A 15,579-nucleotide genomic window follows, 5' to 3' on the forward strand; every position below is an offset into this window, starting at 1 on the left:
TTTTTCTTTAAAATATTAGTTCATGTCTTTAATGTCTTTAATGAACTCTTCATATACAATTACTTGTCTTTTGGTTTGTCAAAACAGTAAGTTAGAAAACATTTGCCACAATAATGTCTGTTAAAGTGACTGGGCATAAACGCATTCATCAGAAGGGCACTCCCAACCAAGCCGACTAGTTCTGCCATTCTCTCCAACCTTACAGCACTCAGGACAACCCTTGTCCTCCACCTTACAGTACTCTAAGTACTTCCTGGGTGTGGTCTAAGACTTCTTCCATAACAGCACCATGATGAAGATTATCCTCCTTTTGAATGCTGTAATCAGATGCAGTTCTTCCATCTTCCCGTTGCTTGCCAGCAAAGATCAATATTTGCTGATCAGGAGGAATTCCATCCGTATCTTGGATCTCAACCTTTACATTTTCTTTTGTATCCGAGGGTTCAAGCTCAAGTGAGATGGTCTTCCCCGTAATGGTTTTTATGAAAATCTGCATCTTGGTGGCAATCCCACAACAGATGATGGATCAGAAAGTTAAAATGTCTTTTAAACATGTTGAGAACATGTTAGTTACAATTCAGTCGTACTAAGAAATATAACTAAAATATACTGATAAGCCATTTGTACTTATCAGATTGACAAAAATAACAATAATAATAAACACTTGACAATACACTCTGTTGGTGAGGCTGTGGGGAAACTGATCTACTCCAGCCAAAGACCCCCGGAAAAAGATGCCTCATACCCATGCTATTGAGGCCCTGTAAAGACCCTGGATTTCTGCTGTCAACAAGCAATAGCAATACCCCCAGTGCCCCTGCCAGGGTGGTTCAGGAAGACGGAATGGAATGGAACCAGGATTGTCATTTGAGCTCTCAATTAAATGGGCTTCTGGATTCATGTGGAGAGCCTGGATTTTTCATCCCCTAACTCAGTATGAAAAGGTGTTCCTCAAATCACCTGCTGGGTCAGTGCCACAGGTGTAGTACAGTCAGACCTTCAACACTTCTTAGCTTAAACACAGCCATCTCCTGCTTTGTGGTATATATGGAGGGTAAGTGAACAACACTCCTATCTTTTAACCAGAGAGGTTTCCAAAGAAGTTTATTATGGAGCCAGAACTCCCATTCATACCTAATAGAAAGGAGCAATACCCTATCAGGTGTCAGTGGAGAGTGCAGAAACCTGAATTTCTAATCCTGGTGTGCCTAACAAAATGGCACACTCCCCCCTCCCACCATACCCTCTACTCCAGAGTAGTGTCAGAGAAAGCCAGCTAAAAGAGGTTTAAATAAGATTTACAATGTCATAATAGACAAATGTCCACATTTCAATTAGAAATCAATAATTAAAAAAGATAATCAAAAGAGCACAAGAGCAAGGCCTTGTGGTATGCTGAGGGGTTAAGCCACAACTTGGAATGCCTACATCCTTATCAGCCAGTCTGAGTCCCAGCTACTCGACTTCTGATCCAGCTTCCTGGTAATGCATGCTGGAAAGTAGCAGATGATGGCTCAAGTTTTTGTTGCCTGCTACCTATGTGGGACACCCAGATGGAGTTATGGGCTTCTGGGTTCAGCCTGGTCCAGCCCTCGACTTTTGTGGCATTTAGGGAGTGAACCAGTAGATGGGAGATGTCTGTGTGTGTGTGTCTCCCTCTGCCTTTCAAGTAGATGAAAATAAACATTAAGAAAAAGAGCATAGAGCTGGTGCCACAAGGCAGAGGATTAGCCTAGTGAGCCGCAGCGCCGGCACACCGGATTCTAGTCCCAGTTGGGGCACCGGATTCTAGTCTCAGTTGGGGCGCCGGATTCTGTCCTGGTTGCCCCTCTTCCAGGCCAGCTCTCTGCTGTGGCCAGGGAGTGCAGTGGAGGGTGGCCCAAGTACTTGGGCCCTGCACCCCATGGGAGACCAGGATAAGTACCTGGCTCCTGCCATCAGATCAGCGCGGTGCACCGGCCACAGCGCCCTGGCCGCGGTGGCCATTGGAGGGTGAACCAACGGCAAAGGAGGACCTTTCTCTCTGTCTCTCTCTCTCACTGTCCACTCTGCCTGTCAAAAAAGAAAAAAAAAAAAGAAAAAAGAAAAGAAAAGAGCATAGAGAGGAAAGAGATGTTAGACTCTTATCTAATATAGAAAGGAGACGTCTTAAAAGTTCCTGAACATCATAACTGTGGGGAGCAGCTCGGACTAGACTAAGTTACTGGAATTAAGACTTATTCTATGCATCTGCTCTCCTACAATATGGCGCTGGGAGAGGAGAAAACAGCTTCTACCCAGCTGCCTCCAGTTCAACCAATAAACTGTAGGACTTGCTCCTGATTGGAGAGCAGCGTACTCGGCGTGCGGGCAGCCGAGTTGGGATTGGCAGAGGAGGACTATAAGGGAGGAGAGAGACGGCATGCACCAGGAACATCTATGGGGAACATCTAAGGGAACCCGTGCAGCCCCCGAGAAAGCCGGCCGGCGGTGTGCCGCTCCCCTGCGGAAGTGGGGAATGCGGCCAGGGGGAACTGCCCTTCCACGGAGGTGGAAGGGATAGTAGCCAACCCGGGAAGAACCAACAGCAATCCCGGGGAGGGCCGAGCAGACGAAAGAACAGCGCAGGGTCCAGTGTTGCTCCTCCACGAAGAGGGGGAGCGACATAATGGTGCCGTGACTCGGATTAGGAAACCTGACTCGGATAGGAAACCTAGGACGGATAGCAAACTTAGGAGGGAAGAAACGGGAAGAAGTAGGAAAATACCGGAGAGAGAGACTAGCAAAGAGCCTAGGTGCCGGAAGAAGCTATTGAAAGCCTAGGCAGAGACTCGGATATGGACTGTGGGAAAGAAGTTAGGATTTAAAGTGAAAGCAAGAAGAAACTTAGATACGGACTGCAGGTTGAAAGTGAAAGTGAAACCTAGAGGAAACTTGGACTCGGATATGGACTGTGGGGAGAAGCCAGGAGAAATGAGGGAGAAATATTGTTGGAAGAAAACTTGGGGAAGCATGCCGGGTAGAGAAAAATGTTAGGGAGGATGAAGCCGCGAGTGCAGGCCAAGCCACCTTGGAATTCTTCAAGTCACCCCGGGGAGCAAGAGGCGAAGATCTGGAACCAGAGGCAGAGACGTGGGCCGCCAGGATTCTCCAGGTTAGTCCGGGGAACTTGGACTGAATGCCGGTGGTGGCGGAAACATTCGCGGAAGCCGCCGCGTGCAGAGAGAGCACGGGGCGTGAATAGATAGGGAACGCTGGCGCGAGGCCGTGGTGCGGGCGCGAAGTGCGTGGAGACCGCGGAGCGTGCGCGCAGAGCCGGGAACCCGCCGGCGGGGCGAGGCGCCGGGAAGCCGCGCAAAGCCGGGAAGCCGCACAGATCGGAGAAGCGCGGGCTGAAGCGGCTCAGAGCCGGGAAGTCGCCGAGAAGCAGTCTCGGGGCGGGCGCCGGAAAGCCGCAGGGATAAGAGAAACAGAAGTTTTAGAAGTAAAGTGAGAGAAATAGGAATGCTGGAAGATAGAAGTGGAATGGGAGAAATAGGAATGCCCGGAGATAGAGAAATAGAGAAATAGAAAGGCCTCCCCTCAACATGGCAATAAGAAAGCTTGGATTCGGTCTGCCTGATTAAGTGAGGCGATGAGCACCTGCGGGCAGCTAGCAGCTTATGCACCGCAGGTCACCGAAGACAGGCACGAATTAACATCAGTAAGGCCTCCCCACAAAAAGGCAATGAGAAGGCTTGGATTCGGTTTGCCTGATAGGGCTTGTAAGCCCCTGCAGGCTCGACCAGAGCATGCGCTGCAGGGCACCGAACACAGGCATGCATCAGCGCCTAAAAACCTCCTCACAACATGGCGAAGAGAGGACCCGGATTCGGTTTGCCTCATTGATAGGACTTGTAAGAACCTGTGGCAACTCTAGCAAGTAGAGCAGAGTGTGTGCTGCGGGACACCGAAGACAGGCGCGTATCAACGCCAAAAAAATAAAAAGAAAGGGGGATCTGTGGGGAGCAGCTCGGACTAGACTAAGTTACTGGAATTAAGACTTATTCTATGCATCTGCTCTCCTACAATATGGCGCTGGGAGAGGAGAAAACAGCTTCTACCCAGCTGCCTCCAGTTCAACCAATAAACTGTAGGACTTGCTCCTGATTGGAGAGCAGCGTACTCGGCGTGTGGGCAGCCGAGTTGGGATTGGCAGAGGAGGACTATAAGGGAGGAGAGAGACGGCATGCACCAGGAACATCTATGGGGAACATCTAAGGGAACCCGTGCAGCCCCCGAGAAAGCCGGCCGGCGGTGTGCCGCTCCCCTGCGGAAGTGGGGAATGCGGCCAGGGGGAACTGCCCTTCCACGGAGGTGGAAGGGATAGTAGCCAACCCGGGAAGAACCAACAGCAATCCCGGGGAGGGCCGAGCAGACGAAAGAACAGCGCAGGGTCCAGTGTTGCTCCTCCACGAAGAGGGGGAGCGACAATAACCACATTTGAAACAAATAGAAAACAGTCTCCACAGAACTTGGATGTCCAGAAAAGAAATTAGAATATATACAAGATAAACAGAGTAATTTGGGAAATACAGTTGAAATAAGCTCCACGGAGGGCAAAGAGAAGAAATGGAAAGGACAAAGGAAACAGTGACCTGTAATATAGGACAATAGATTACTCAGTCTGAACAAGAGACGAAACAGGGGTGTGTGTATGTGTGTGTGTGTGCTAGGATGGCTCAGGAACAGAAGATCTAACATTCACTGTAATGAAAATCTTGAAGAAAAAAATGGTTGGAAAAGTACTGAAATAATGATTAAAAATCCCCCCTCCAAGTTGGTTAAAGACAAACAGACTGAAGAAACTGCATTCAACAATTTTCGTCCTCCTCCTCTACGCAGAGCAACACAACACATAATAGTTGAAATTCAGAAAACTAAAGATCACATAAAACTCTTGAAAGTAGCAAGAGAAAAGTCCCTTACTTTTGAGAGGGGGGAAAACCTGAAAGTGCAGATTTCTTATGAGAAACCACAGAAAGAAATGACACATTTTGAGGCACTGGAAGAAATAAGTATTAATCCAAAGTTTTCCAAGAATGAAGGATACCTACATTATTAATTGGGGACATGCAAATAAATATCATGATACCACTTTACGCCTACTATGGTTGTCATGTTAATGATTTTTTAATGGAATATAAGTGATGCTATGGTGTCATGAAATCTGAGTCCTTGTATATCGCCATTGAAAATGTTGGATAGTGATGTTGCAGTGGAACAATGCGGCACCTGCTTAAAAATTAGAATTATTTTTAAAAGATTTATTTATTCAAAAGGCACAGTTACAGATAGGCAGAGGCAGAGAGAGTTCTTCCACCTGCCGGTTCTCTCCCCAAATGGCCGCAGTGGCTGGAGCTTTTTCCAGGTCTCCCATGCAGGTGCAGAGGTCCAAGTACGTGGGCCATCTTCTACTGCTTTATCAGGCCATAGAGAGAGCTGGATTGGAAGTGGAGTAGATGGGACTTGAATTGGTGCCCATATGGAAAGCCAGCACTGCAGGTGGCAGCTTTACCTGCTATACCGCAGCGCCAGCCCCTAGAATTATTTTTTAAAAGATTTATTTGAGGCCAGCGCCCGGCTCAATAGGCTAATCCTCCGCCTTGCGGCGCCGGCACACTGGGTTCTAGTCCCGGTTGGGGCGCCGGATTCTGTCCCAGTTGCCCCTCTTCCAGGCCAGCTCTCTGCTGTGACCAGGGAGTGCAGTGGAGGATGGCCCAAGTGCTTGGGCTCTGCACCAACATGGGAGACCAGGAGAAGCACCTGGCTCCTGGCTTCGGATCAGCGCGATGCGCCGGTCGCAGAGTGCCGGCCGCGGCAGCCATTGGAGGGTGAACCAACGGCAAAAAGGAAGACCTTTCTCTCTCTCTCTCACTGTCCACTCTGCCTGTTTAAAAAAAAAATATTTGAAACTCGGAGAGAGAGGGACAGAGATCTTTCATCCACTGGTTCACTCCCCAGATGGCCACAATGGCCAGGGCTGGGCCAGGCTGAAGCCAGGAGCCACCTTCCTGGTCTCCCACATGGGTAGCAGGGGCCAAGCATGTGGCGGCCATCTCCTGCGGCTTTCCCAGGTGCATAAGCAGGGAGCTGGATCAGAAGTGGAGCAGCAGGGACACAAACCAGCACCCATACAGGATTCTGGCATCACTAGCAGCAGCTTAACCTGCTACACAACACTGGCTCTTTTTTTAAAATTTTTTGAAAAAGTGCAGAATTACCATGATGCAACCATGGATTTCATAAGAAACTTTTTTTAATGGTTTATTTATTTGAAAAGGAGGCAGGGGGAGGGCTGGGGAAAGGGAGAGGGAGATCGATCTTCTATTCCGCTGGTTCACTTCCAAAATGGCTGCAACCACCAAGGCTGGGCCAGACAAAACCCAGGAGTTTCTTCCAGGTCTCCTATGTTATGGGTAGGGCCCAAAGCATTTGGACCATCTGCTGCTTTCCCATGCCATTATCAGGGAACTGCATCAGAAGTGGAGCAGCTAGGACTGGAACTGGTGCCCATATAGCATGCCAGCATTACACACGACAGCTTTACCTGCTGTGCCACACCACCAGTCCCAAGTTAAAAATTTTCCACAAAGAGGACATGTTGAGACTTAAAACTTAAGCACAAATGTGGAAATGTCCAAAGATTACTATACAAATAATCAAAACTTATTTACATAGCCTATACTGGGAGTTTTCTTACATAAGAAAACATCCTTGATCATCTGTAAGTTTATAATTGTACTTTTAAAGTTTAGCTATTTAAGGAGGCCAGCACTATGGCACAGCGGTTAAAGCCCCAGACTACACCACCGGCATCCCACATGGATGCTAGTTCGTGTCCTAGCTGCTTCTCTTCCTATCCAGCTCTCGGCATGGCCTGCAAAAAGCAGATGGCCCAAGTCCATAGGCCCCTGCACTCACCATGGGAGACCTGGAAGAAGCTCCTGGCTCCTGATCAGCTCAGCTCTGCCGGTTATGGTCATTTGGGGAGTGAACCAGCGGATTGGATGACCTCTCTCTCTTTGGCTCTACCTCTCTGTAAATCTTTCAGATAATTAAGTCTTAAAAAAAAGTTTAGCTATTTAAAAAGCTGTCCATTAGTACGCCATAATTTCTAGTTCTTTGCACTTAAAAATATATATGCTGTGGCCAGGGAGTGCAGTGGAGGATGGCCCAAGTGCTTGGGCTCTGCACCCCATGGGAGTCCAGAAGTACCTGGCTCCTTCCATCGGATCGGCGTGGTGCGCCGGCCGCGGCGGCCATTGGGGGATGAACCAACGGCAAAGGAAGACCTTTCTCTCTGTCTCTCTCCCTCTCTCACTGTCCACTCTGCCTGTCAAAAGAAAAAAATAAAAAATAAATAAATAAAAATATATATATATGAATCCATGTCCTATCTATAAAAATAAATTGTGTGGCTGATGTTGTGGCATAGCAGGTAAAGCTACCAACTGCAACACTGGTATCCCATATGGGTGATGGTTTGTGTCCCCGTTGCTCCACTTTCAACCCAGCTCCCTGCTAATGGCCTGGGAAAAGCAGTGGAGGATGGCCCAAGTGTTGAGTCCCTGCCACCTATGTGGAAGACCCAGTTAAAGCTCCTGGCTTCCGCCTGGCTCAGCCCTGGCCCTAGTGCCCATTTGGGAAGTGAACCAGCAGATGGAAGATCTCTCTCTGTCCTTCTAATTCTTTCAAATAAATAAATACTGAAAAATAAAACGGTAATGTGGATACAATGTTCCACAGAACATAGCTATTTGATGATATAATCACTAAGTCAAGAGGAGGATGGCACATGTAGAGATGCCACAAATACTTTTTATTTTTTGTGTCACATAGTGAAACATCTGGGAAGGTGTTCAAGAGCATCAGTTCAGGACTTGAAGCCACAATGCTCAGCCCATTCTCACCATTCATTGCTCACCCATGGAATGAGTGACTTGCATCTTTGCTCATTAATACAATTCTTGTTAGTCACCATTGCGAGTATTACAATATTGAATCATCTAGAAATAAATTTCTTTTCAAATGAAATAAGCCCTAGGTCCTCACAGTTCTCAATGTAAGTCTGTGACCTTACCTATTTGCTCTAATTATTTCACTCTACTATGTTCATCCTGCCTGTTCTCATCATACCCCCTCTCTAAACATAATTACAAATAGGGCTGAAATTCAGTGAGGTTTTGCTCAGATAAGGAATTACATATTTTACCTACGCCCCTATCTAGTCTAAATTTTTTCTTTTTACAGGCAGAGTGACAGTGAGAGAGAGAGAGACAGAGAGAAAGGTCTTCCTTTGCCATTGGTTCACCCTCCAATGGCCGCCGCAACTGGCGCACCGCGCTGATCCGAAGGCAGGAGCCAGGTGCTTCTCCTGGTCTCCCATGGGGTGCAGGGCCCAAGCACTTGGGCCATCCTCCACTGCACTCCCGGGCCACAGCAGAGAGCTGGCCTGGAAGAGGGGCAACCGAGACAGAATCCGGCGCCCTGACCAGGACTAGAACCCGGTGTGCCGGCGCCGCTAGGCGGAGGATTAGCCTATTGAACCGCGGCGCTGGCCGTCAGGTCTAAATTTTTATCATGTGTTTTTCCTTATCACTGTTTATTGCACTGAGTATTTGAGAGCAGGACTGAAAAGTATGTGGAAATGCTTTTATGTTAACAATTGTGGTCCCTTTGCATAGGCCAGAACCATGACCTGTCTTCCTGATTATTGAGATATGGCTTATAGTTTGTCCATTAAAAAAAAAAAAAGTTCATTTAAATGCCTACAATGACAGCATGTTCATATGCTGTACATTTGGTTATAAGAGATCGTTCTCAAAGTGGGCCTTCAATAATATAGTTAATGTTGAGTATACTATTCTTACAATGCTGAGAAGTTATTATCTTAGCAGGTTTCCAATTTTCAAACATCAAATTTTGCTATTTTCTATTTGAGTTTTTAAAGACCCACATTTCCTTTGAGGTAGATTAAAGTACAAAAGGATCTAGTATATAGAAAATATTTCTCACAATTCTCTTTTGTTATTTCTGTTCACTGAAATTTTACTAGTGTATCTCCCTTCTCCTAATCCCTTTCTCTTGCATGATTTTATTTTTTTTTGAATTTTTTTTATTTTTTTGACAGGCAGAGTGGACAGTGAGAGAGAGACAGAGAGAAAGGTCTTCCTTTTGCCGTTGGTTCACCCTCCAATGGCCGCCGCGGCCGGCGCACCGCGCTGATCCGATGGCAGGAGCCAGGAGCCAGGTGCTTTTCCTGGTCTTCCATGGGGTGCAGGGCCCAAGCACTTGGGCCATCCTCCACTGCACTCCCTGGCCACAGCAGAGGGCTGGCCTGGAAGAGGGGCAACCGGGACAGAATCCGGCGCCCCGACCGGGACTAGAACCCGGTGTGCCGGCGCCGCAAGGCGGAGGATTAGCCTAGTGAGCCGCGGCGCCGGCCTCTCTTGCATGAATTCTTTTATGTTGAATCAGGTAGAAGTTAAGCTATTGCTAAATATATATTTATATAATGAGACCTAAAGGATTTCCCTCAAATATGAATGATCTAGTTTTGTCTAAGTGTTGAGTTATAGGTAAAGGCTTTTATATTTGAGTCCATATATCCAGAATGGTCTTGTACATTAACACAATTATTAGGTTTCTTTTTAGTTGAGTTTTTCCAGTTTGAATCCCTACTAAAGACCTGTCTACAATGATTACATCTGGAGTTGTTCATCTCTAAAATGAATAATTTTATGTTGAGACACTTCTGGATGTTTGCTAGTATCTACTCTAGCTGAAAAGACTTACATGTACCCTTGGACTTAGTAACTCCAGTCCTAGGTGTAAATCAAACATAAATACAAACACAAAAACCAAAATATATAAACAAATACTTATAGCAGTATTTTTATTAAAACAGAAAATTATAAAAAAATACAAATATCCAGCAATAGGATAAATAGCCAATATATTCTTAAAATGGAATAGCATACAAAATTAAAATACACTACTGCCACATGCAATAATGTACAAGTCTTTAAAATGTTGAGTGAAGCAAGACACATTCATGATGTATGATCATATATAAAACATGCAAAAAACTACTTTATGACATTACAAGCCAGGGAAATGGTAATCTTTGGAAAAGAAACTAACTACTCTTTATTACACAGAGTACAATGAGAAATAGTTCATAGATATTTTGTTTCTCATCTGGAGAAACCAATGCTTATAACCACTTCATAATTTGCCTCTGCCTCTGCATGTATTTTTTAAAAAATAAAGTATGAGTTAAAAACTTTCAAAAATAGTTCATAGCTGTAAGACTTCACTAAAATGATTATACCCATTTTATTCACTAATAAACAGTAGTTATGTGGTATGGTACTTAACAACCATGATTACGTTTGTGATTAAAATTACATAGAACTGTAAAACATGCTTTCTTTAAAAAACCCTAAAAATTAACAATAACTTGTGAAGACCTCACAAAGAAATCAAATCATTTATTGCATTTCCATATTTTCTGCCTTGTGAGTTCTCTGATGGACAATGAGATTTCTCTTATAACTAAAGGACTTCCCACACTCATTACAAACATAAGGCTTCTCACCTGTGTGAGTTCTCTGATGTACAATGAGATTCGTCTTCTGGCGGAAGCACTTTCCACATTCATTACATTTATATGGTTTCTCTCCAGTGTGAGTTCTTTGATGATGAATGAGATATGACTTCCTACTAAAAGCTTTCCCACATTGAGGACATTCATAGGATTTCTGCCCTGTATGTATTTTCTGGTGTACAGTGAGGGTTGCTTTCTGGCGAAAGGACTTCCCACATTCATTACAGATATAGGGTTTCTCCCCTGTGTGAATTCTCTGATGCAGATTGAGATTTGTCTTCTGACTGAATGACTTCCCACATTCATTACATTCATATGGTTTTTCCCCTGTATGAGTTCTGTGGTGATCAATGAGGTATGACTTCATTCTAAAGGCCTTCCCACAGTGAGGACATTCATAAGATTTCTCTCCTGTGTGTGTTCTCTGATGTGCTACAAGAGTTGTCTTCTGGCGGAAGGACTTTCCACATTCATTACAAATGTAAGGTTTCTCCTCATTATGAGTTTTCTCATGAAGAGCAAGGGTTGTCTTCTGGGAGAAGGATTTCCCACACTCATTACAAATATATGGCTTCTCCCCTGTGTGAGTTCTCTGATGGACAGTAAGGTTTGCCTTTTGGTGAAAAGACTTCCCACATTCTTTACAAATATAGGGTTTCTCCCCAGTATGAATCCTCTGATGTAGAGACAGTGTTGTCTTCTGACGGAAGGACTTCCCGCAGTCATTGCATTCATATGGTTTCTCTCCTGTATGAGTTCTCTGGTGACGAATGAGGTGTGACTTCAATCTGAAGGCATTCCTACACTGTGGACATTCATATGATTTCTCCCCTGTATGTGTTCTCTGATGATCTGTGAGAGCTGTCTTTAAACGGAAAGACTTTCCACATTCATTACAAACAAAGGGTTTCTCTCCTGTGTGAGTTCTTTGGTGATCAATGAGATATGACTTCCTTCTAAATGCATTTCCACACTGATGGCACTGATAGGGTTTTTCCTCTGTGTGAATTCCCTGATGAAGAATCAATACTGACTTCCTGCAGAAGGATTTCCCACATTCAGAGCATGTATGTTTTTTTTCAATATTAGTTGCTCTTCTCTTTTTATTGAACACAGATGAGTTTTCCCCTCTGTATGCTCTGTTATGTGTAACTGTAACTAAGCCTCCCCTTTTAAGGAATGATTTCTCACTTTCATCATATCCAAATGACTGAGCTGGAGTTCCCATCTTCTGATACTGCATAAGCCCTTCATTATGGTTGAAAGCCCTGGCATTCTGATTATGGGATCTGACTTGAGGATGAGCTTTCTCTTGCTTCGTACTGAGGAGTGAGTTCCCATATCCATTATACTCACTAAGTCTCTTTCTTGCAGGACTTAGATTACCGATGATTAATTCTGAAACACTTTCCAAAATCTTTCCATGAGTATCATATTCAGGAGGTAATATTTTTGAATCAACAGAGTTTTTGCCTAGAATGATTGATTTTGACTTTTCATATATGTTACTCTTCTCTTTAATTGGTTTCTTATGGTTGATGCATACAATTGATCTGGAATACTTATCTTTATGTTCCTTGAATTTTACTAAAAAGTCTTCAGTTTTCCAGTTTTCTTCTAGAAAAGAATATAATTTATAACAACTTATGAATCTTCACATAAAGACCCAGGACAAATTACTGCCTACCTGGAATATAAACATTAAACTTAAACAAAAACTCTTGCTTCAGTGGGAAACAGATGAAAAAAATAAGCAATGATCCTTGAAACACGTTGTCCACCTTGCAATAGAACTTCATACAGAAAGCCAAACAGAAGTCAAAGAATGTGGAAAAGGGATTGATGGTTAGATATGTGGATTCAAAGAAAATAAGGTGACTCTATCAAGGGCATAAAACTCTAAGACAAAAAGAACGAGTAGTAATGTTTGTTCAAAGAAAATATTAGAGGAAGGATTACTTTTGGAGTACACAGAATGCCTATATTTTCATATATGGATCCCTAGATTACTGAAGTAAAACACTTTTGATTGTTCCACACACTTTCCCTTTCCATGTAGCTATTATTTGCTACTTAAACCTTTTAAGTATCAACTACTTCCTAAGTATTTATGAAAAAATTCCATTATCTAAGCTCTAATCCTTCAAATAGCTGGGAATAATATTCTCATGTGAGGGGAAAAGTAGAAAAATACCCTAACAAGAAATTTCAAACAGACTAGAATATGTTCAATTGAAATTTCCAGGTTGCTGCTACATCAGTTATTTCAGAATACTTCAATAACAAAACTCTCATGACCATCAATTATAATTACTATTCTTTTTAGCTGCTTTTACCTTTTCAGTTTTAGGGAAAATATTGGTTTAAAGCTTTCTCCAATAAAGTAGCATTCCTTCATTCCAGTTTTTCATATGGTACACCAGAAAGACAAGTTTGTTCAATTTGGTTCTAGGTCATTCAATAAGTTTAAATTTTTATTTCTCTTATAAATTTTAGTTATATTTGATGTTAGTTACCCTGCAATCATTTAATCTAATGAAACAATGATAAAACTAGCATCAAAAATCTGTTTCTTCCTGAGTCCATTTAACATAACCAAGGAATTTCTCTTATATATAAAACTTTTGCCGGTTCCATGACTCACTAGGCTAATCCTCCGCCTTTGGCGCCAGCACTCCGGGTTCTAGTCCCAGTTGGGGTGCTGGATTCTGTCCCAGTTGCTCCTCTTCCAGTCCAGCTCTCTGCTGTGGCTCAGGAAGGCAGTGGAGGATGGCCCAAGTGCTTGGGCCCTGCACCTGCATGGGAGACCAGGAGGAAGCACCTGGCTCCTGGCTTTGGATCGGTGCAGCACGCCAGCCGTAGCGGCCATTTGAGGGGTTAACCAATGGAAGGAAGACCTCTCTCTCTCTCTGTCACTGTCTAACTCTACCTGTCAAAAAACAAAAACAAAAACAAAAAAAACCTTTCCTTTATTAATTTGAGAGCAGAGTTATAGAGGAAGGGAGACACAGAGAAATCTTCCATTGGCTGGTTCACTCCCCAAATGGCTGCAACAGCTGGAGCTGGATTGATCCAAAACCAAAAGCCAGGAGCCTCTTCCAGGTCCCCAACGTGGGTGCAGGGGCACAAGCACCTGGGCCATCTTCTACTGCTTTCCCAGGCCATCAGCAGGGAGCTGGATGGGAAGTGGAGCAGCTAGGACTTGAACTGGGACCTTTATGGGACGCTGGCACCACCAGAGGAGACCTAACTATGCCACAGTGCCAGCCCCACAAAACTTTATATCAGGCTTACTTTTAATATTCACACAGCTTTTCAGGGTTGTTCACATATCTGACCAATGTCAGCCCGAAGAAGTATGTTTATGTCAGTCACTTAACTGTTCTAAGCATACCTTGCTTACTCCCTGTCCTGTGTTTATGTTCTTTGACTCAAGTAGCCTCAGTCTTCCTTCTACTCATATTTAGAAAAACCTGAAGAAAATACCAACATTCTATGATTTCAAAAACACTTCACATATTTCCCCACCTCTTTAAGCTGTTTCCTTAAAATGTGAATTTATTTATGGTCTAGAGAAGTAATTTTAAGAATCTTGCATATTGCCAAATACTTCATGAAAAATACAGATTTGATAGTAACCCTCTTATAGAAACTAACAATTAACTGGTTATATTTTTGAACCCCTCTGAGTTTAAATTATTTTGTGTATCACTGATAGGTGGTATAGAGTCTAATCACCTGAAAAAGCATATTTAGGGTCATGGCATGAGCAGGTATAGCTGAAAGAATTTTAACCAGTATATGCTTTATGAATGAATGAAAAACATATCTCCCCTACATAGCTCCACAAACAATGAAGTAACAATGAAGTACTGAATATACTATAGTAAAGAAATTCAGCCGGCGCTGCGGCTCACTAGGCTAATCCTCCGCCTAGCGGCGCCGGCACACCGGGTTCTAGTCCCGGTCGGGGCTCCAGATTCTGTCCCGGTTGTCCCTCTTCCAAGCCAGCCCTCTGCTGTGGCCAGGGAGTGCAGTGGAGGATGGCCCAGGTGCTTGGGCCCTGCACCCCATGGGGGACCAGGAAAAGCACCTGGCTCCTGGCTCCTGCCATCGGATCAGCGCGGTGCGCCGGCCGCGGCGGCCATTGGAGGGTGAACCAACGGCAAAGGAAGACCTTTCTCTCTGTCTCTCTCTCTCACTGTCCACTCTGCCTGTCAAAAAAAAAAATAAAAAAAAAAATAAAAAAAAAAAGAGAGAAATTCAAACACAGGATCTTATCTTTGGGGGGAAGGAATCCTTAAGCATAAGGCATATACTATATGGCATCAAATTATATTGCCATATTAAAGCAAGGTATGTATGTGTTGGGGAGCAGAGTATAGGTAGCACAGAATTCAGAATACGGAAAGGTAGATACATGAAGAAATCAAAGAATAGTTCATAGAGAAAAAATCTTGAGACTTAAACAACATGTATTATAGGAAAGGATAGAACAACACAATGAAAAGTACCCATTTAATGCCTACATTTGTGGAGAATATTTGAAAGATTAGATCAATCGGACATTAGAAAGAAGTTTCTACAAAAAAGAGCTGAAAAGAACAGATGGCTTCATGTCTCAAAGAAAATAAATTTTGTAAAATAAGTAATAAAAAATATAAAACACGTGGTTATATTTACTGTTAGGAAAATAACACTGTAAATTGCATGAGTTAGGACAAAATTATCACAAAACCAGACCATAATTACAATAATGAAGACATGAAATAGGAGTGCTCATTTTGTATAAAATCAGTGACAAATGAGAATTCTGTTGGATCAATGTATTTCACAGACTGATCACAAATTGTAAACAGATCCACAAAAAATGAGGACAAAGAAGATTCAAACTGACATCATGGCTGGAACAAAATAATTTAGAAATAGATAATGGAAACAAATTTAAG

The 15,579-nt window shown here is 43.6% G+C and overlaps 1 protein-coding gene and 1 pseudogene across 1 annotated transcript in view; both read right to left on the minus strand.

The window, feature by feature from the left end:
• The window catches only part of LOC127488169 (ubiquitin-ribosomal protein eS31 fusion protein-like), an 18,961-nt pseudogene continuing 3,382 nt past the window's right edge, over positions 1–15,579 (minus strand).
• ZNF567 (zinc finger protein 567) overlaps positions 9,890–15,579 on the minus strand; it is a 23,405-nt gene continuing 17,715 nt past the window's right edge. The window contains exon 4 of the mRNA XM_070062485.1: positions 9,890–12,247. Within this exon, the coding sequence (XP_069918586.1) occupies positions 10,515–12,247 (1,733 nt within the window). The 3' untranslated portion in view covers positions 9,890–10,514. The remainder of the gene's footprint in view (positions 12,248–15,579) is intronic.

Source organism: Oryctolagus cuniculus, chromosome 18, assembly GCF_964237555.1.
Source record: "Oryctolagus cuniculus chromosome 18, mOryCun1.1, whole genome shotgun sequence".
Taxonomy (NCBI): Eukaryota; Metazoa; Chordata; class Mammalia; order Lagomorpha; family Leporidae; genus Oryctolagus; species Oryctolagus cuniculus.